The 22,215-nt window shown below is 41.4% G+C and overlaps 1 protein-coding gene across 4 annotated transcripts in view; it reads right to left on the bottom strand.

Annotated features, from left to right (window-relative positions):
* The window catches only part of EIF2AK4 (eukaryotic translation initiation factor 2 alpha kinase 4), a 96,385-nt gene extending 75,670 nt beyond the window's left edge, over positions 1-20,715 (bottom strand). For 2 of the 4 annotated variants that reach the window (XM_087425030.1, XM_087425042.1), the window contains exons 1-3: positions 20,492-20,714; positions 6,440-6,552; positions 2,638-2,740 (exon numbers count right to left, since the gene is read on the bottom strand). In XM_087425030.1, the coding sequence (XP_087281156.1) occupies positions 2,638-2,740; positions 6,440-6,552; positions 20,492-20,635 (360 nt within the window). In that variant the 5' untranslated portion in view covers positions 20,636-20,714. Of the gene's footprint in view, positions 1-2,637; positions 2,741-6,439; positions 6,553-20,491 lie in introns of all 4 variants that reach the window. The other 2 variants (XM_087425050.1, XM_087425036.1) reach the window with 2 other exon arrangements.
* Positions 20,716-22,215: the final 1,500 nt, after the last annotated feature.

Below are 22,215 nucleotides of genomic sequence, written 5' to 3'. Positions count from 1 at the left end.
TAGAAATGGAGAACAGATTAGTGCTTGCCAGGTGTCAAGGAGAGGGTCGGGGAGCAAGGGGGTGGCTATAAAAGGGCAACGTTAGGGATCCTCGTGGTGATGGAACTAATCTGTATCTTGACTGTATCAATGTCAGTACCCTGATTATGATAGTATGCTATTGTTTTGTAAAATGTTACCATTGGGACAAACTGGGTAAAGAGTACATGGGATCTCTCTGTATTATTTCTTACAACTGCGTGTGAATTTACAATTATCTCAAAATAAAAAGTGTTATTTAAAATAAAGCCAAAAAAAAATAAAAAAGGGTGGCAACGAAAGCAAAAATAAACAAGTGTGACAACAACAAATTAAAAAGCTTCTGCACGGCAAAGGAAACCATCCATAAAATGAAAAGGCAACCTACAGAATGGGAAAAAAATCTGCAAATCATATATCTGATAAGGGGCTAATATCCAAAACATATAAGGAACTCATACAACTCAATAGTAAAAAACCAAACAACCTAATTAAAAAATGCACAGAGGAACACAACAGACATTTTTCCAAAGACGACATACAGATGGCCAACAGGTACGTGAAAAGGTGTTCAACATCACTCATCACCAGGGAAATGCCAATCAAAACCACAATGAGATATCACCTCACACCTGTTAAAATGGCTGTCATTAAAAAGACAAGAGATAACAAGTGTTGGCAAAGATGTGGAGAAAAAGGAACCCCTGTGCACTGTTGCTGGGACCGTAAATTGGTGCAGCCACTAGAGAAAACAGTATGGAGGTTCCTCAAACAATTAAAAATAGAACTACCATATGGTCCAGCAATCCCATTTCTGAGTATACATCCAAAGGAAATGAAAACAGTATCTTGAAGAGATATCTGCACTCCCATGTTACTGCATTATTCACAACAGTCACAAGTTATGGAAACAATCTAAACGTCCATCAACGGATGAATGAATAAAGAATATGTGGTATATGTACACAATGGAATACTATTCAACCACGAAAAAGGACATCCTGCTGTTTCCAACAACATGGATAAACCTAAAGGGCATTATGCTAAGTGAAATAAATCAGACTGAGAAAGACAAATACTGTATGTTCTCACTTATATGTAGAATCTAGAAAGGCTAAACTCATAGAAACAGAGACTAGAATGGTGGTTACCAGGGCCTGGGGGGTGGGAGAAACAGGGAGATAGTGGTCAAAGGGTACGAACTTTCAGCTGTAAGATGAATAAGCTCTGGGAATCTAATGTATCGCATTGTGATTATAGTTAATAATACTGTACTGTGAAAAATAAAGCAAAAAATTTTCAAAAAAAATCACAAATCATGAATTCAAGACACCAAGAATATCAAGCATCTTGTAGCTGAATTTTCAATATAACTCCATACTATTTTTCAGTTAGACATCAGAGTCCCCTTACACTAGAAAGAACTCTGGAATAATTCCCAAGGCCTAGTTTTTTGTCCAGGCTATTCTACAATCACCTTCTGTACCTCAACAATCACTGAAGTTCTTAGAAATGCCAACTTAGGTGGGCAAAATTTTTATAGCCAAAAAGTACCTCCCGGATCACACTGTGACTCACTGTTTTATAGAATGCAAGTGAAAACGTATCCAGTCTCTTTACTAGAGGTCCAGAATAGACACGGAGGCCTAGGGTTAGTCCTTACTTAACTCTTCTCAGTTTTTACAGGATGCGTTAGTTAAGCATAAGCTGCCCGGGCAAAAACAGAGTGATTTTACAGCAAAGTGAGAAAAAGATGGATTACACTTCAATGGAATTTGTGGGGCCTAAGGAACATACAGTAATACTCTGCCCCAACACACAGTAATACTCTCTGCCCAGAGAGGGTTCTGCCACCCAAGGCGGAACTCATGTAGACCCTGACATGCAGAGGATTAAGAAAGAATTAGTACTGAACTAAGTATGAATGCTCAGGTAGAGAAGGGACATTGAAGGAGCAGAGTATGTTGCTAACTAGAAGGAAGGGAAACAATTAGTTCTTCTCGTGTGAAAAGGGGAGAGGTGGCAAAGCTTGGTCAGGAATCACTTGTCTGCAAACATTTTCCAACATAAAAGTTCAAGTCAAAATCAGGTCATGATGCCAGGTCCAAAGTGTACAAAAAGTATGGCCAGGGTCACATGGACTGTTTTCAGAAAAATTCTTAAGCATCCATAGTATCATCGAAATACACTGTACAATTTGTCATTCATAAAACCTGTAAATTAAAGAAATACAAATAGCAGTGTTCCCCTTTATAGATACCAACAAGAAACAAGGGGCTGGCCCGGTGGTGTAGTGGCTGAGTTCACATATTCCGCTTCAGCGGCCCGGGGTCTGCGGGTTCAGATCTCTGGCACTGACCTACGCACTGCTTACTAAGCCATGCTGTGGCAGGCGTTCCATATATAAAATAGAGGAAGACTGGCACAGATGTTAGCTCAGGGCCAATCTTCCTCAGCAAAAAATAAATAAATAAATAAGAAACAAAACATTCTAGTCAAAATTGGATTTGAGGTGCAATGGAAAAGCCTTTAAGCCAAAGAAAAGGCAGGAAGGCAAACAGTGGTGAACATGATGAGATCTTGACTGTCCTCTTACAATTCCAGTTTAACAAATCTTACCTCCCCACAGTGTTTTTTGGCCACTTCTTCTAGGCGGGATTTTAACAAATTAACACTTTCATTTGACAGACCTTTGGCATTCTTTAACTCTATTTCAGGGACTCTGGAAAAGAAAAAAATAAAAAGGAGTTACTCCAGGAAGTACGGTCTGTTTGCGCTAACATTTGCTAGCACTGGGCCTGGGGATTTCACACAGACCTCACTTGCGAACCTCTCCAGACCCCCAGCAACACTTCCTTTCATCTCAAAAGGATTTCAACTCTACCCCAGCAACGATGTTGACACAGTGCTTGACATGGAGTCACCTGTGGCCTGTGGGGGAGAAGACAGCTGGCCAGTTGTCAGTGTGGGCTGTCGGGTACCCTGCTCCCCAAGGTGACCAGACTTACTGGGGCTCCGTCCCAGCATCTCCCCCACTCCTCTGTCTCTAATTTCAGCTTTACAATCTGATTAAAATTTCCCACATCAACTCCTATTTATCGCCTTTTAAAAAAATCACTCCAGCTGTGTGTCTGACTGCAGCCTAGTAACTTAACCGTGCACTCCCTTGTACGGTCATGCTCAAGCATGGAGTACAAGTGCTTCGTGTCCGTTCATGTGCACTAGCATAAAGTATGACAAGAATAACTAGGGAAGATGGAGCCACGGTCACCCAGCTAGTACTCCCATGACACGCTGTGTCCCAGTCACTGATTGTAAACAAGGTGGAAATGCTCACTCACTCACGTATAGATCTGGTGGTGCACACTCTGCAAACTGCCTATTCCAAGGACGCCTAACTCACACTCCTCTTCATCCCTATAGAGCCCAACTCAGACGCAACACTTTCTACTCAAGGAAAGTACACAGCCAGCTCTCAGGTTCCCTTTTATTCCCAACTACTAAACACCCAATAACAATTCACTGAGCTTAAATAGGCTTTATTTAATTTTAATGAGATGATTCTCTACTTCCTACCAAGCATTTCTGAGTAATCCATGGTATTTTACCTTAGTAAAGCCTTTACTATTTATTTATCCATGCATTCTGTCAATGCTTTGTTACGAGAGGTTGCTACAAACGTGATCTACTGGAACAGATGGAAATCTGAGAAAGTACTGAGTCTAGGTATGATCCATCTGCCACAGTGCAATATATCTGAATGACCAAATATATATTGCTCATATATATTTGGTCTTCATCCACAGTTTCTGGCTCACAGCTCCCAAATGCCTTCGAATTTCCTAAGTGTTTAGTGATAAAGGTGTCTTTTGTTATGTTAATGAGGTAACTTTTGAAAAGCACCTAAGGATGGGGGCTGCTTGCCAACGGAGGCGACCATATAATTAGAGGGTTGGAACTTTCAGTCCCAACCCCTGACCTCCAGGGAGGGGTGAGGGACTGGAGGTTGAATCAACCACCAATGGCCAATGATTTAATCAATCCTGCCTACGTAATGCAGCCTCCATAAAAACCCAAAAGGAGAGAGTTCAGAGAGCTTCCGGGTTGGTGAACACATGGAATTTGGGGAGAATGGATCAGCTGGAGAGGGCATGGAAACTCTTCACCCCGTCCCCATACCCTGCCCTATGCATCTCTTCCATCTGGCTGTTCCTGAATTATATCCTTTTATAATAAACCAGTAATCTAGTAAGTAAAATGTTTCTCTGAGTTCTGCAAGCCGCTCTAGCAAATTAACTGAACCTGAGGAGGAGTTCCTGGGAACCTCTGATTTTACAGCCAGTTGGTCAGAAGTACAGGTGACAACCTAGGCTTGCAGCTGGTGTCTGAAGTGGGGGAGGGAGGGGTGCGGTCTTGTGGGACTGATCCTTAACCTGTGGAACTTGATGTTATCTCCAGGTAAATAGTGTCAGAATTGAGTTGAAGTCCTGGACACCCTACTGGTGTCTGAGAATTGTTTGTTGGTGTGGGGACCCCCCCCCCCATGTTGGAAATTGGGTCTCAGAACACCCAAAAGACCATCTAAACCAAGATTCTCTCTCTCACAGTGGCATCAAGAATTATTTTGCAGAAAAGGGAAGTTTTCCTGTACCATGTCATCTCAAAGGATAGGACTGTTCCCCCAAGTCAAGCTTTACATAATTATTTTTTAAAAATTAAGCAGTCATTATATAGCAGCATTAACAGATTGGTGAAAAATTCAATACTACTGCAACACTAATTACATTTTCTTTAAATTTTCCAATGTTCTCTTTATGCCTTTGCCACATAATTCATAATTTTATGTAGCTGATATAATGTTCACTTTTTAACTTTTTATAAGCATTTCCATGTTGTTTCTTAAATAATCATCCCATAATATTTTACCAAATGGACACACCAAGATTTACCTGAATAGTTCTCTAATGTAGTGGTTCTCAACCATGGGTGACTCTGCCCCCCAGGGAACATATGTCAATGTTAAAAGAGCAAAGAAGCTCCATGCCCCTTCCTACATTCCTTGCCTATGCACTTCTTCCATTTGGCTGTTCCTGAGTTGTATCCTTTATAATAAACTGGTAATAGGAAGTAAGTGCCCACTTGAGCTCTGTGAGTTGTTCTAGCAAATTATCAAACCTGAAGAGGGGGTTGTGGAACCCTGTGACTATACAGCCAGTCAATTAGAAGTATTGGGACTTGCAACTGGCATCTGAAGTCTCATGGGATTGAGCCCTTAATCTGTGGGGTCTGCAATAACTATGGATAGTTAGTGTCAGAACTGAATTTAATTGTTAGACACCCAGTTGGTATCAGAAAAGATACCACTTATTTGGTGTCAGGAAAGATAAAACCTCCAGAGGCACTGTCTTATTTTTCTTTCATAAATTTAATTACTCTTTAATCAATTCATTAATTAACTCTCTGCATACCTACTCTAGCTACTCTAGGCACAGTGTTTGGGGTAAAAGAGAGTCACTCACTTCAAGGAGCTTGTCTTAACCTATCTCTGTTTTCATACCCTCCACCACCTCTTAGGATAACAAATTCCATAAATTTACCACCCACGGTGTAAGTGCTTCCTTTTATTTGTCACTTTCTTCACTGGTTCCCTGCACAATAAGCTCAAACCACAGAACATCATCCAGACCAATCTGCCATTCCATGTGGAATGTCTGGAGAAAGATTACATAGAATATACGTGATACTTTGAAAAAAGAATACTTGAGTCGTGATGTTTAACACTTTTGCTCTGCCAGTGGTTTTCAACTAGATAACCTTTGGAAGTATCACCTTTGGGAGGAGTCTGGAAATATGTGGGGATTTTTGGTTGTCTCACTGACCGAGAACATTCCTGGTATTAGTGGGTAAGGGCCAGCTATGCGAAATGCCATGCAGTGAAGACTTGTTAGCAGTGCCCCCGAGAAGCACGGCAACTCTAAATCCTCCTTTATTCTGGGGAGTCAAAGTCCCATTGGGCCCAGAAGGCTACTCTAAGTCTTAATGTCAATCGTACTCTAAAACTAAGCACACAACGGCTTTAATAGTCACCACACCTTTATTCTTTTATCCTAGATTGTTCCTGTTCCTAGTTTATTAAGAATTAAACAAACAAAAGTCACCACGTCAGAGGAAGCAAACACTAGTCATGGAGCAAATATTAGTATCCGTAGTGACTATTCTACAACTATAAGCAGACTTAACACAAGACAGGCTTCATGAAAATGCCTATTGCTGACGTAGTTTTGATGAAATACGGGTAATAGGAAATGAAATTTTAAATGGAATGAGGGCTGGAAGGAGAAAATACCATGAATTTCAACCTATTTCTATGTTGTCAAAACAGAAGTGAAATCACACAAAAGCTATTTATAAACGTACTCACACATCTGGGTAGGTTGGTGGGCATTTAACCCTCAAATCCACCTTCACGTACACTTCCTCACCAGTCAGGCCCTGAGGGTACAGAACTAAATTGATTTCAGGGGGCTCTTTGACCTAAAAGAGAAAAAGAAAATCTTTTTTTTTTTCTAAAGAGCTAGTCATTAATGATTCAGATAATGATCATCTTAGCTCAAAAGTTCCACTTTTTAAATATTACATTTAAGTATATTTTATATAGGTGTTTGATCATATTTTCCTAAAGCATGGTTTAAAAACAAAACCTGTGCCAGAGGGAGTGCATTTTCTTTTTCAAAGTTATCTAAGGAGCGAACCAAACGCTTCATGTACCTTCTATTCATTCAAATGTCACTGAGTGCCAACTCTGTGCGGTGCCGTCCTAGAGGCGGGAGCACAGGGGTAAATTTAGACAGACCCGAACCCAACCAGCTGATACAAACTAGAAGACGCACGAATACTTTCAAACAGTGATGAGTGCCGTAAAGGAAGAAGGCAGAGTAATGGAACATAGTGGAGAGGGAGAGAAGGAAATTCAAACAGTGGGTCAGGGAAGGCCTCCTGAGAAGACGATATTTCAACGGAGATTTGAATACTGAGATAACAAGTGAAAACCCTGACATGGAAATCTCATAGCTCTTCTAAAATTGTATGTGCTTTCAACCAACTGCTTTTCACCAAATAACTAAATACTCTATTGTTCTTTATTAAATATCCCTTTTCCAAAAAAGACTTGAGGCAGTTCATATTATCTATGTATCAGGAGAAAAGGGAGGCTGAGGGAAGAAACATTTACTCATATGATCCAGGCACTTCACCAACTCTGCAAGGTGGCTGCCATCTCCATCTCACAGACACAGCAGCTCAGGCTCAGAGAGTTTCAGTTTCTTGCCCACAGATATACAGTGATAAGGCTGGAATTGAAATCCAACTTTGACTTCCAAATCTGTGTCTTCTTCACCAGCTACTCCCTTGTTAGTGCCAATCCTGAGTTGTTATGACTCAGTCTTGACTGTCTCGGAATGTCCAGGCAGCCAAGGCAAAAAGAGAAATGTGACATTACTTCACATTTCACAGAAAAGAGAAAGCATAAAAATTCTTAGGGGCAACAAAGTACTTGGCAACACTAAATTCTAATAGAAATTTATAACATGAACCTTACATATGGTACCCTAAATTACATAGGACACAAAGTTTTCATTAACTCTGTGTATAAAATATGTAAGCTCAGTTTTCACATGGCTTTATAATAACCCTTGATAAAAGCTGTGCTCCAAGAAAGCACAATTCTGTGAACATGGTCCTGGGAGGGTTAAACATCCCGTGATCCACGAGGCCTTTCATCCACTCATTCACCCATCACGCCTTGCCACCCACAATTATTGAGCGCTGCTTCTGTTAGTACACAGAGGTGAGAAAACAGACGTGGTTCCAGTCATCATGGAACTTCCGGTCTGGTGGCGGAAGACAAACAATAAATATGTAAGTACAAGTTTAGAAAGTGCTGATGAAGAGATGATGTGATGCCCTTGAAGTGTGACAGAACAGGCCACTCCAAAATATGTCACTTTAGCATAAGGATTATTTTGAGCTGAAGGTACTTGAAAACAGCAGGTGCAAGAAGGACACTCTGACCTCCTCTTTTCTTCCTGAAAGCAGGAGATAAAACTCCCACATGAGGGGCTGGCCCCGTGGCTTAGTGGTTAAGTGCGTGCGCTCTGCTGCTGGCGGCCCGGGTTCGGATCCCGGGCCAGCACCTACACACCGCTTCTCCGGCCATGCTTAGGCGGCACGCCACGTACAGCAACTAGAAGGATGTGCAACTATGACATACAACTATCTACTGGGGCTTGGAGGAAAAAAAGGAGGAGGACTGGCATGGATGTTAGCTCAGGGCTGATCTTCCTCACAAAAAAAAAAAAAAAAAAACTCCCACACGAAAGATGCCCTCCTAAATCAGGAAGAAAGAAACATTCTTATCTCCAGAGACATGGAGTCAAGACCAAGAGAATTCTGTACAAACAGATCTTGTTAAAATAACTCTTATCTTCCTTTAGTCTCCTCATATATTTCACAGGCATACCTCGGAGATACTGTGGGTTCAGTTCCAGACTACCGAAATAAAGCAAGTATTACAATAAAGCAAGTCACACGAATTTTTTGGTTTCCTAGTGCATATAAAAGTTATGTTTACGCTATACCATAGTCTATTAAGTATTTGTTCAATAGCATTATGTCTAAAAAGACAATGTAAATACCTTAATTAAAAAATACTTTATTGCTAAAAAATGCTAACCATCATCTGAGCCTTCAGTGAGTCATAATCTTTTTGCTGGTGGAGGCTCTTGCCTCGATATTGATGGCTGCTGACTGATCAGGGTAGTGGTTGCTGAAGGTTACGTTGGCTGTGGCAATTTCTTTTCTTTTTTTTTTTTTTGTGAGGACGATCAGCCCTGTGTTAACGTCTGCCAATCCTCCTCTTTTTTTGCTGAGGAAGACTGGCCCTGGGCTAACATCCGTGCCCATCTTCCTCCACTTTATATGGGACGGGGCCATGGCATGGCTTGCCAAGCGGTGCGTCGGTGCGTGCCCGGGATCCGAACCAGTGAACCCCGGGCCACCGCAGTGGAGCGCGCACACTTAACTGCTTGCGCCACCGGGCCGGACCCTGCGGCAATTTCTTAAAATAAGACAATGAAGTTTGCTGCATCAACTGACTGCCTTTCACGAACAATTTCTCTGTAGCATGAGATGCTGTTTGTTTTACCCACAGTAGAACTTCTTTCAAAATTGGAGTCCATCCTTTCAAACCCTGCTGCTGCTTTATCAACTAAGTTTATGTAACATTCTAAATCCTTTGTTGTCATTTCAACGATCTTCACAGCATCTTCACTAGGAGGAGATTCCATCTTGAGAAACCACTTTCTTTGCTCATCTATAACAAGCAACTCTTCAACCATTAAAGTTTTATCATGAGAATGCAGCAATTCAGTCACATCTTCAGGCTCCACTTCTAGTTCTAGTTCTCTTGCTATTTCCACCCACACTTGCAGTTACTTCCTCCACTTGAACCCCTCAAAGTCACCCATGAGGGTTGGAATCAACTTCTTCCAAACTCCTGTTAATGTTGATCTTTTGACCTCTTCCCATGAATCATGAATGTTCTTAACGGCATCTAGAATGGTGAATCCTTTCCAGAAGGTTTTCAATTTACTTTGCCCAGATCCATCAGAGCAAGCACCATCTATAGCAGCTATAGCCTTACAAAATGTATTTCTTAAATAAGACTTACAAGTATAAATTACTCCTTAATCCATGGACTGCATAATGGATTTTGTGTTAGCAGGCATGAAAACAACATGAATCTCATTGTACATCTCCATCAGAGCTTTTAGGTGACCAGGCACATTGTCAATGAGCAGTCATATTTTGAAAGGAATCTTTTTTTCTGAGCAAAGCTTCAACAGTGGGCTTAAAATATTCAGTAAACCACGTTGTAAACAGATGTGCTCTCATCCAGGCTTTGTTGTTCCATTTATACAGCATAGGCAGAAGAGATATAGCATAATTCTTTAGGGCCCTAGGACTTTCAAAATGGTAAATGAGCACTGGTTTCAACTTAATGTCACCAGCTGCATTAGCCCCCAACCAGAGAGTTGGCCTGTCCTTTGAAATTTTGAAGCGAGGCATTAACTTCTCCTCTCTAGCTATGAAAGTCCTGGATGGCATCTACTTCCAACATAAGGCTGTTTTATCTACATTGAAAATCTGTTGCTTAGCGTAGCCACTTCATTAATTATCTTAGCTAGGTCTTCTGGATAACTTGCTGCTTCACCTTGTACTTTTATGTTATGGGGATGGCTTCTTTCCTTAAACTTCATGAACCAACCTCTGCTAGCTTCAAACTTTTCTTCTGCAGCTTCCTCACCTCTCTCAGCCTTCATGGAATTGAAGAGAGTTAGGGCCTTGCTCTGGATTAGGCTTTGGCTTAAGGGAATGTTGTGGCTGGTTTGATCTTCTATCCAGACCACTAAAACTTTCTCCATATCAGCAATAGGCTGTTTTGCTTTCTTATCATTTGTGAGTTCACTGGAGTAAAACTTTTAATTTCCTTCGAGAACTTTTCCTTTGCATTCACAACTTGGCTAATTGTTGGGCACAACAGGCCTGGCTTTTGGCCTATCTTGGCTTTCCACATGCCTTCCTCACTAAGCTTAATCATCTCTAGCTTTTGCTTTGAAGTGATTTAAAGTGAGAGATTTAAACCTTCCTTTCACTTGAACACTTAGAGGCCATTGTAAGGTTATTAATTGGCCTAATCTCAATATTGTTGTGTCTCAGGGAATAGGAAGGCCTGAGAAGAGGGAGAGAGATGGAGGAATGGCCACTCGGTGGAGCAGTCAGAACACACACATTTATTCAGTTTGCTGTCTTTTATGGATGCGGTTCATGGCACCCCAAAACAACCACAATAGTAACATCAATGATCACAGATCACCATAAAAAATATAATAATAATGAAAAAGTTTGAAATATTGCAAGAATTACCAAAATGTGACACAGAGACGTGAAGTGAGCAAATGCTGTTGGAAAAATGGTGCCGATAGACTTGCTCAATGTAGGGTTGCCACAAACATTCAAATTGTAAAAAAATGCAATATCTGTGAAGCACAATAAAGCAACGTGCAATAAAACAAGGTATGCCTGCTTTTCCACAATTGCCTCTCTTTGTTCAATCTACTACATAAACATATAGGCCTAGTCCCTTCTCTGCATCTTCATTTTCCTATGGGGTTTCCTATGTACATGTAAAAATCTGTATGCTTTTCTCCTGTTAATCTGTCTTATGCCAACTTAATTCTCAGACCCAGCCAGAGACTTTCGGAGGACAGAAGTGAAGTTTTGCCTCCCCTACACTCTACTTAGAGAATGATGGCGGTGGGTGTGAGGGAACATACTTGGACGTGGTCATCAGGGAACACCTATCTGAGGATGTTGCACTTCAGCTGAGACAAGCCAGAGACTGAGCATTCCAGACAAGGGAAGAGCATGTAAAGAGACTCAAGGTGAGTAAGAGATTGGTATATTCTAAAAACCAAAAGGAGGCCAGTGCGTCTGGACCACAGGAGGGAAGGGGGGGACCAGGTGAAGCAGGTGTGGCAGGTAAGGGCTGGACCCCGCAGGGCCTTATCAGCCAGGTAAAATATTTGCCAGGGTTTTAAGATGGGAATGATATGATGTAACATATATTTTAAAAGATTACTTTGGCTGCTGAGTAAATAATGAACAGGGAAGAGTAAGAGCAGAAGTGAAAATCTATTACAACAATTCAGCCTGTGTTGGTGGCAAAGGAGAGAGAAGAAGGTTGATATAAGATAAAGCTGACAAAGACAGTGGGCCTCGAGGGAGGAAAACAGAAGGAAAGTGTCTTGTCACAGATGCTCGATTAGGATGAGGTTGAGTAGGTTGAGTAGGATGAGGACAGAGAGCATCCACTGCTGGGTTAACACAGGGACTGCAGGTGACCTTGCCAAGAACAGGTTCCATGGGCACTGCACACAGATCCCAGTGGGATGAGTAGCGAATACTGAGTGAGGAAGAGGACACAGCAAGTCGAGACAACTCCTTCAAGGAGGTTTGGGTTTGGCATTAAGGGGGACAGAGAATGAGGCCACAGACAGAGGGAGATGTGAAATCAAGGGAGGATTTCTTTTGCTCTTTTTTAAAGACGGGAGATACTAGAGCATGTGAGGATGTTGATGGGAACGTTATGAAAGAGCGGAAAAGAGACAAAATCAGGATCTGAAGTAGCAACACCCTTCAGAGGGCAAAGGTGATGGATCCTGAGCACACAGAGATAGACTGGACTCTGATAAGAGAAGGAGCTCTTCTTATAGAGTAACAGGAGGACATAAGAAAAAAAAGCCGGTAGAAGTGGGTTCCTTTGCAGGATCCTCAAAGGGGTAAGGATGAGTCTGAACCAACAGGGCTCCTGGCCTCCTGCTCCCCCTCCAACCAGGGCAGACCAACTGTTATCTGCTTTATATACTAGACAGAATTTAGCATAGGAAGCATTCAGCTGTTAAGAGCAGCTAAAATACTTAGTTGCTAAGAAGAAAAGGAGAGACTATTGCCTTAACCAGTCTCCTTAAATAGCCTCACTTTTGGCAAAACTTTTTATTACGGAAATTTTCAAACAAAAGCTGATAGTAATACAATGAACTCCAAGTACCCGCCATACAGTTTCAACAACTACCAATTTATGGCGAATCTGGTGTATCTATATGTTGCCCCTACCCCAAACCCCACGTTGGATTAGTCTGAAGTAAATCCTATCAACCTTGGCTGTGTTATTGTTCTTCATTTTCTAACAATGATCCAGTGAAGTAGGGAGGTTATATATCTCCATTTTAGAAATGTAAAAACTGAGAAAAAGGCTAGTTAGACAGACTCAAACAAAGTTTTACCAGTGCTTTCTGCACCAGATCAAATCTTTACAGGCTTTCTTGTCTCACAGGCCACAAATTTTGGTGAGACATTATGATCACCAACTTATAATTTTGTACTAATAATTTTGTCAAGAAAATACTTTTTTGCTCCTTCTTGACTATATATATCACTTAAGAAAATACAGAATATTTTAATACCAAAAGTAGGAGTAAGTACAAAAAGAGAGTAGAGCTCAGTCTTATCCTAAGAAGGGTCAATTTATCTTCCCCTAATATAGCTTCACTTATACATTATTCCGCCTTGCATTTGGCTGTTGACCAGCGCAAATTTTATTTCAGAACAACAAATGAGGATACTGCTCTAAATCCATATTGACTGATAGCTTAAAAGAAGCAAAAGAAATAAAAAGGTAAGAAAATAAGGACAGATACCATGCAGACGGTCTTCTTAAAGTAAAACACTCAAAACCTGACAAACCCAATGTGAAAGAGGTAAGTCAGGACGTTAAGACGCAAGCACATCACCAAGGAGTAACGGCAGATCTTCCGTTTTTGAAGCAACAAAATTGGAGTAGCATTCTCTAGTTGGAAGGAGCAAGAATCACGTAAATGGAAGAAGCAGAACTATAATTAATTATCAGCAAGCTGTATAAGTAGAAACCACAAATGCAAACCAAAGGATAGGTCTTTCTTGGGCCCAGTATGGAAATAAACTTGCAAGAACAGACAACATATACCACATGAAGTGTGTTATCTCTGCGTATGTAAGATAACACATCTGGTTTAACATTCCCTTTTGTCTTTATGTAGGAAATGAAGAGTGTATCTGAGAGTAACGAATCGTCTTGGGAAATGGTACAGGGAGGCCTTCACTTTATGCCCAGAGTCACTGGAACAGGAAGCAAGCTTCAGAAAACAGAGGCTGATGGGGGGCTGCACATTTTGAAGATATCCTTTACTAAATGGAATGCTTCATAAAGCACAATGAATCCAGTCAAGGATTGCTGTCACGCCTCAGGGAGGGAGGCCTCTCCCAGAGAGTCCCTAGGACCAGCAGGGGAAACCTCGGTATGTAGAACACTGGGATCCTGCAAACACTCCTGGGCTGGACCAGCCATATACTATGCAAGTCTTGTGTTCAGTTATTCCTCAGCAGAGCAACAATAGCAGCAGTGTTAACAGTGGCGAGCCCAGATAATGCCAAAACAATTTTTAGGAAAGAGGAAAGAGTTTTGATGCAAAGTGAAGAGACTCCTGCACGCACAAAGGTTTCAGCTTTAAGAGACGCATGAGTGCAGTGATGGTGGCTTGGATGAAGAAACAAACCGAAGGTCACTATGGAATGACATACAACTAGACGAAAACCTAACAACTTATCCAGATCTGAGTACCAAGTGAAGCCAACCTAAAGAGCAGGACACTGAAGCTACCAGGTGACTGGCTACTTTTAAGTTTAACTGTACCAGAGTGATATTCCTCTCCATCGGGCATAGACTTTAGGGTATTTCTCAGCGGAGACTATTAATTGTTCCCCAATATCCACTCTCCCCTCATGTCTTAGCAATAGAACCCCTGATTTTCTAGCTGGATACATTTCCCAGACTCCTTTGCAGCTAAGTGTGGCCACTGGGTTAATTTCTGGCCAATAAAATGAAAGAACTAACATATGCAACTTCTTTATCCCTTTCTCCTTCCAGCTGGCTGGAATGCAGGTGTGATGGTTGGAGTTCAGACAGGCATTCTGGACCATGAAGGGCACATTAAGGATGGTGGAACAGCAATTTAGAAAAAGCCCTAGACTCCAGACTTTGACATGCAAAAAAATAAGCCTTGTTATTATATTAAGTTTTCTGTCATATGTAGCTAAACTTAATCCTAACCAACACAGGCCTACTGAAAAAAAATAAAAAGGACAGTCAGGGAACAGTGCTTTTAGAGATAAGAGCAGATATTTGCCAGGCTTTTCTCAAGCAAACCAAGAGGCTTCCCAACATGTGAAGAGGCTTTTACGCAAGGCATGTTGAGGATACCAAGCTCATATGAGGGCATTCAACGACTCCTGGAGCAGAACAGGCCTCGATTAACAACGGTTTAACCACCAAGATGTACTGAGGAGTAGGGTGGGGCAGGGCATCCTTCATGCATTTAGAAGATAAATGGTCATTAGAATTCAGTGTTGATAAAATCTTTGACTTAACCTACACAAGGAAACAATGAATTCCTGCAACACTGCAGGCAAATAAACACAAAGTAAGGGGTAACCAAAAATTTTTGAGAGCACTAAAGGAGAGGAAAACACAATGCAGAATGAATCAGCTACAAAATATACAAGTCCTACAGGAGAAAACAAATTTTGTTCTGAAGACTGAAAATGCAAGTGACATGAAAGCAGCATAAAAAGTAGTCATGGAGAGAAGGCCATATATGGCTACAATAAGATATGAGTTAAATCTGCTTCTTAATGGGATTATGAAGCTGGATACTCTCCTGAACTGCTATCAAATAGCCAAACAAATCCTTAAGCATATAGAAAGCAAAATAGTGATGTAAACTCAGTCCTAAAACATAAGAGAGGTAATGCTCATTTGGAATTCATGCAAAAAATAAATAAATAAATAAATAAATAACATTAGCTCTTCAAGAAACAAAACCCAAGGGTCTTAAAATACCCCAAAAGATTAGGAACATTGATCTAGGGGACCTTCTCCTCAGCACAGTGCACACCTGGAGGAGGCCCCAGCCAATGCTCTGAGAAAGCCCTGCTGTTCATTTCAGTCTGAATGCGCTGTTCTAGGGCACTTCCTAACACTCAGGCCCAAGAAAATAAAACAGGTTTAAGAATGTCTATTTCTGTTAAAAGTACAAGGGTGAAGGAGAAGACTATTAAAAACTGAGAATTTTATCAGCCATTTCACACAGCTGCAAATCTTTTGGTTCCAAGGCTGAATGAAGCATGAGGCTTAATGACAGCCCGTGACTAAACGTCACTGGTTTACAAGAAAAGCAGCAGAGTGAGGATGAGGTTTGGGAAAAATTAATTAAAAATACTAACACAATTTTCTGTTGCACAACAACGTAAATACACTTAACACTACTGAACTGTATGTACTCTTAAAAATCTCAAGATGGTAAATTTTATGTTACGTGTTTTTTAACACAATTATATAAAAAAAAAGTTACACAATTCAAACCACTTTCAGGTGTCTGGTCTACAATTGTTACCTAGGATTCTGCTCCATACCCTCCTTAAATTTTGATGGCAAGACTTGGTTCAACATGGCCTCTTGTTTCCCACCTGCTTCAGATCGCATATTCTGTAACATGGGGAAGAAACTAGCCTGTGTGAAAATATAACAAATCTAGAAATAAAGTAACATGTGCAAGCTAGATAATCTGGGCAAGTCTTTGGTTTTAAGTCTGTGAAGATGTCAAAAACAAATGATGACAGTCAAAGCTCAGAAAATGGAAATTAGATAACGTTCCTTTATATTGTTTTTTTAAAAAATTCAATTTATTTAAACTAAAAAAAAACCCCAAAACGTTCGCCCGACGCCAACCCCACCTCAGCAACCACCAGTCTGTTCCCTATATCTATAAGCTTCCCTATATCTATAAGTTTTTTAAAGTTTTAATTTTTTTAGATTCCACATGTAAGAAAGATTACATGGTATTTGTCTCTTATTTCATGTTAAATGCCTTAATCACTGATTTTCCCCTATAACTCCTTTCCTAAAAATGAATACTTGTAAAAATCACCAAGTTCATTTCATGTTCTGTTCTCAAGTATTTGCCTATTTGTCAAGCTGGTGAGAATTTTTAAACAATGCTAGATTCCTTAAAGTTTGATAACCTACAGCTCCATTTTAAACAAATATTAAAATATTCAGAATCTGAATTCTCCCCAAATTAAATACATGTAACGTTATTCCAATAAAAAGGCCAACATAACTTTTTGAACCTGGCAAATTGATTCTAAAGTTCATAGGGAAAAACTAAAGTAAAACTAGTCAGGAAAATTCTGTAAAGTAAATGATGACCACACTAAATACTAAGGCTTTTTATAAATCTCTAGTAATAAAGCAATGAGGCAGTAGTGCTTAAATAGACTAATGGGATAGAAGACAGTCAGCAACAGATTCAAATACACTTGGGAATTATTTCATTCAATAAAAAATTTTGAGAGCTTTTTACCAGGCACTGGGGACATAGGTGTGAACAAATACGTGGACCTGTCATGAAGCCAGCACAGTCTCGTATAATGTAAAGGTGGCATTTCAAATTAGTAGTGGAAAAGATTGAAAAAAATCATCTGTGTTAGTTCTTTTTTTTTGTGTGTGAGGAAGATCAGCCCTGAGCTAACATCCATGCTAATCCTCCTCTTTTTGCTGAGGAAGACCGGCTCTGAGCTAACATCTATTGCCAATTCTCTTCCTTTTTTTTCCCCAAAGCCCCAGTAGATAGTTGTATGTCATAGCTGCACATCCTTCTAGTTGCTGTATGTGGGACGTGGCCTCAGCATGGCCAGAGAAGCGGTGCGTCAGTGCGTGCCCGGGATCCGAACCCGGGCCGCCAGTATCGGAGTGCGTGGACCTACCCGCTAAGCCAGGCGGCCGGCCCCATCCGTGTTAGTTCTAACTGGCTGGTTGAGGGTACGAGAGAGCGGCCTAGATTCATACTTAGATGGAGCTAAGAACTTAAAAAAAAAAGCTAGTTCTATATTTATTTGATGAAAGTTTAAAAACAAAGTCATGAAAGAATTAAAAGAAAACTTCAAAGAATTCATTTTTTGGTAACACTGGAGTAAGGAGGTCTTTTCTAGGGGAAAAAACCCACAAGGACCATAAAACAAAAAAATAGGTCATCATGACTACATTACAGTTGTTTTGTGTGTGTGTGTGAGGAAGATTAGCCCTGAGCCAACATCCGTTGCCAATCCTCCTCTTTTTGCTGAGAAAGATTGGCCCTGAGCTAACATCCATGCCCATCTTCTTCTACTTTATATGTGGGATGCTGCCAGAGCATGGTTTGATAAGTGGTGTGTAGGTCCGCGCCTGGGATCTGAACCTGTGAACCCTGGGCCGCAGAAGCAAAGCACGCGAACTTAACCACAGGCCAGCCCCTGACTACATTAAAGTTTTTTTAAACTACATAAATATCAAAATGCACATGGTTAATTAGGGAAAAATATTTGCAACATATGACCCCCAAATGCTAATTTTCTTAACATATAAATAGCTATGACAAATGAATAAAAAATAGACAATACAGTAGAAAAAATGAACCAAAGAACATGAACAGTTCACACAAAAAGAAAAATTCATGACAAACGAAGGTGGTCTACATAATTTATAACTAGAGAAATAAAAATGTTTCCTTTACCAGCAATGATGAAAAAGTTTGACGTCTACAATGTTGGTGAAGAGGTAGGAGAACAAGTACTCATACACTACTGGCAGGCCCAAAGACAGAAGCACGCTTTTGGGAGGTAAGTTTGCAATAGCTCTCAAATTATAAATGAGCAGACCCCTTGCTGACATGGAAAATTAGCCAAGATAATTAACTTAATAATAAATGTATAACTCTAGAGTAAATTATATTTTAAACTAGTGGTGTCCAAGCTTTTTTAGTACGTAAAATAATTTTTAGCATTCATTTCCTAAATATTTATAAATGATATACATATGCTACTAAACTAAAATCTGCAGTATAACACATCTCCCAAAAACAAGTTTAAAAAACTTCAGAAGTTTAAAAAAACCTGAAGTTTATTTGGGTCAACGAATTCTGACCTGAATTTATTGGCAGCAAATTTGGCCTGAACTACATGAGGCTATTAATAGTCTTTATTTATCCGGACAGAGTGAATTTCTTGGTTGTGTTTGATTTTGGATGCTGTCCCCACTGCTCACCCCCTCCACTGAGGGAGGTGTTAAGTAAAGCATGGAATACACACACAGGAATGTGAATAAACACTTCTGAATTCTGAAATCCATCAGGCCTCAAGAGTTTTGGATAAAGGATTATGGGCCTTTCCCTGAAGACTGGCAAATAGCAGGCAATAATAAGTACCTGTTGAACGACTACACTCTGATTCATTCTTATGATCATCAATCATTTGCCTGTGGGGCCTATGAAAGTGTTGAGGCTATGAGCCCACGCACCTCTGGCCACAGACAGCTATTTCAATTCTTCTGCCTGCCTTTGTAGTTTTTGTTTGGTCTTGTTTAGTCTTCTGTCTTGTTATAATGGCCACTAGCTGTAAATTCTGCGATCATCAGTATCCCTACATGCAGCAGCTCCTTTCTCCTGTTTTTCTGCAGCCTTAGGACTAGATAGCTAAGCGTGTATAAAGTAAATAAAGTGGCTCTGAATGAAGTCCTAAGGGCTTTGCAGTCTGGGTGTACACTTTGTTTCACCTATTTTGGCTGCTTAATGAGCCTACTTCCTGATTCTCAATGTTTAGTAACAGAGAAGTTATCAGATTACCAGAAAGTTACGTTCTTATCTTATTATTCCCATGTATAAGGGGAATATTTACATTTTCACCCTTTCAGGTTAAAAATAACTATTGAAGTTAAGCACTAGAAAAGTAAGCTCCCGGAGGGCAGGGGGTTTGGTCTGTTTTGTCCAGGGCTCTATTCCCAATACCCAGAACAATAAACATTTAATGCAGGAAGAACACTTTGGATGCAAGAATGTTTTGCCCTGACAGCTCCGGAAGAGCCTATTTGTTGAGGAACTCCTGGATGTGTCGATGAGGCAGAGGTTGTCAAACGACAGGATTAAAGGCAGATGAAGGAAGGTACTACTTTTTAAATGGTAATATTCAGAGACATAATAGTTCGGTAGATAACTTTTCAAGGATGGAGGAAAAACTCTCAGTATCAGCTTATGTGTCTTAACTTACTTTCAGACAAAAAGGAAAATGATATTTTAAACCAAATGCCTTTTAAAAAGGTCTAGACTCAGCTCACTTCCTCTCCATTACAGCTAAAATGGATGTATCTACACTCTCTGCGGTGGTGCCTTAGAAGGTACAGAAGGCAAGTTCCTCCATGCCAGAAAACACAGTGAGGATGCCTCGGGATTACGTGGTTTATAGTTTTGAACACACAGAAGGGTGAGACTGAAGAGAATTCTAATTGAGGGCATCAGTAAGGTCTGCGCAAGCGTCCAAAAAGCGTTCCCAGAACGAAGTTGCCAATGGATCTTTATGAATGCGCTGTTATATCAAACTCAAGGGCTTTCAGAGAGCAAAAAACAAGGTCAAGATTAGAAGAAGGCAGAGATGTTACTGGAGTCAGTGGGAATGAGAAGCAGTGCCACGTAAGAGAGAGGAGCCGACCTGGAGAAAAGGCTGTGAGAGAATTCCGCCCCCGCGGGGGTTCTGAGAACCCGCGGACAGGCTGCGGGTGCAGGGACAAAAAGTAAGCGTGGGTGCAACTGGCAGGGAGGAAAGGACAGCAGAATCCCAAAGGGGGTCGCGGCTCAGCTCCGGCAGGGCCGGGCCAGGCCTGGCCGCTGGAGGTCGCGCCGAGGGAGGCTGGGCCTCCGCACGCCAGCGCCGACCGGACTAGCCACGTTCCTACCGATCCGCACGCGTCCGGCCGTAGGTCCTGGAAGTCGGCGCCGTAGATGGCCTCCAGGGCCTGCAGCTCGTGGTCCTGTCGCTGCGGATAGCTCTCTGGCGGCTCGTCCCGACCGCGCCCGGGGGCCCCACGACCCCCAGCCATGACAACGCGGTGGCCGAGGCAGGGCGGCCTTGTAGCGGTAACGATGAGCCCCGGGCGGGCTCCGGGGCTGGGCTCCGCCGCGCGCGGGCCTGTGGGCGGGGCTCCGTGCCGGGGCGGGCCCGTGGGCGGGGCTCCACGTCGGGGGCGGGTCTATGGACGGAGCTCCACCCCGGAGGCGGGCTCGTGGGCGGGGCGTCGTGCCTGGAGGCTGCTTTGGCGTCCCGCCCGGGCGAGGGAGGGAAGCTGGGAATGCGCTTTGCCTACTTAATGCGAGAGAATCAGAGCAAAGGAATCTGCAGGAAAGTGGGAGATCAAATCAATCAGAAGAGAATGATAACGCCAAGTGGTATCGTTATTACGAAATAAGTCTCTTTAACAGAAGTGTCTGCTGGAACTCCTTCACCCTGGCGTGGGTAGTGAGAGGAAACTCTTCAAGTGCAGACTTCAATGGGTTTTCAAGTCACTGACCATCTCACCTTCAAACTTCCTACAAGACTACCAGGAGTAAAAATCGTGACCACTACTCCCTTTTCCCCCCGTTTTGTACTCCCAAACTCATCCCTTAACCGTAGATTCAACATCCCATGCATGTTCTCTGTCTCTACATTCCCACCGTTAGGGATCTCCATGCACCAACTTGCAATTTCAACTGAAAAATGTCTTTCCAATCATGCACATTTATGAGCTACATTTCCATGAAGAAAATTATGTTCCATGCCCAGTTTACTTAATGTGAATTTAGGGGGTCTTTCTATTATACCCTGCCTCCAATCATATTTTTCAAGTTTATAAAATAACCTATCTACCCAGACATTGTCATTGCACTTCATCTTCAGTTGTCTACTAATGCTGCATGTCGATTTAGAATAATCATATTACCTCAAGGTAGGTTTAAGTGATATTTCCTCTGTCTACCTTGCTTACCCCTATACTGTTTGCTAAATAATAATTATTTAGGCATCTTGCTGTCATCTATCCACTCAGTTCTGGCCAGATAACACAAATACACTAGTTTGACCCAAGGCCTCTTCAAACCATCTTCTCCTTCCCTCCACTGGGGACCTATTATTTTTCCAGTGATCCCTGTTTAGGTAAACGGCACCACCTTCCCCCCATTGGCCCAAGCCAACTGTGATCCTGGATTCCCTCTCAACTCTCACATCCAGATAGTCACCATTTCTTCAATCCATCCACTTCACTCTATTGCACTGCCACTAACTTAGTTCAGGCCACCATCATCTCTTCCCTGGATGACTTCAACTGCTGGAAAACCAGTCACTGTCTTCATTTTTGCCCCACTTTAAGCCATTCTTCCTATTGCAGCCAGAGTCATGTTTCTAAATCACAAATATGATCATAACGCTCCAATACTTAAAATCCTTCAATTTCACCACTAGTCTTTTTTATTAAAAACTTTAATTATGGAAATTTTCAAACATACATAAAAGTAGAGGAAATATTATAATAACCTTCAACACCCAGCTTGAACAATTATAGATATCTTGCCTGTCTTATTTCATCACCCTCCACAAACACACACCTCCTTAGCAGTGAATCTCAAAGAAAATCTCAAACAGCAT

Source organism: Ceratotherium simum, chromosome 3 (genome assembly GCF_057802395.1).
Source record: "Ceratotherium simum simum isolate JZ-2026a chromosome 3, ASM5780239v1, whole genome shotgun sequence".
Classification (NCBI taxonomy): domain Eukaryota; kingdom Metazoa; phylum Chordata; class Mammalia; order Perissodactyla; family Rhinocerotidae; genus Ceratotherium; species Ceratotherium simum.
Note: the sequence above shows the minus strand (reverse complement) of the source record. Positions and strands in the feature narration are given on the sequence as shown.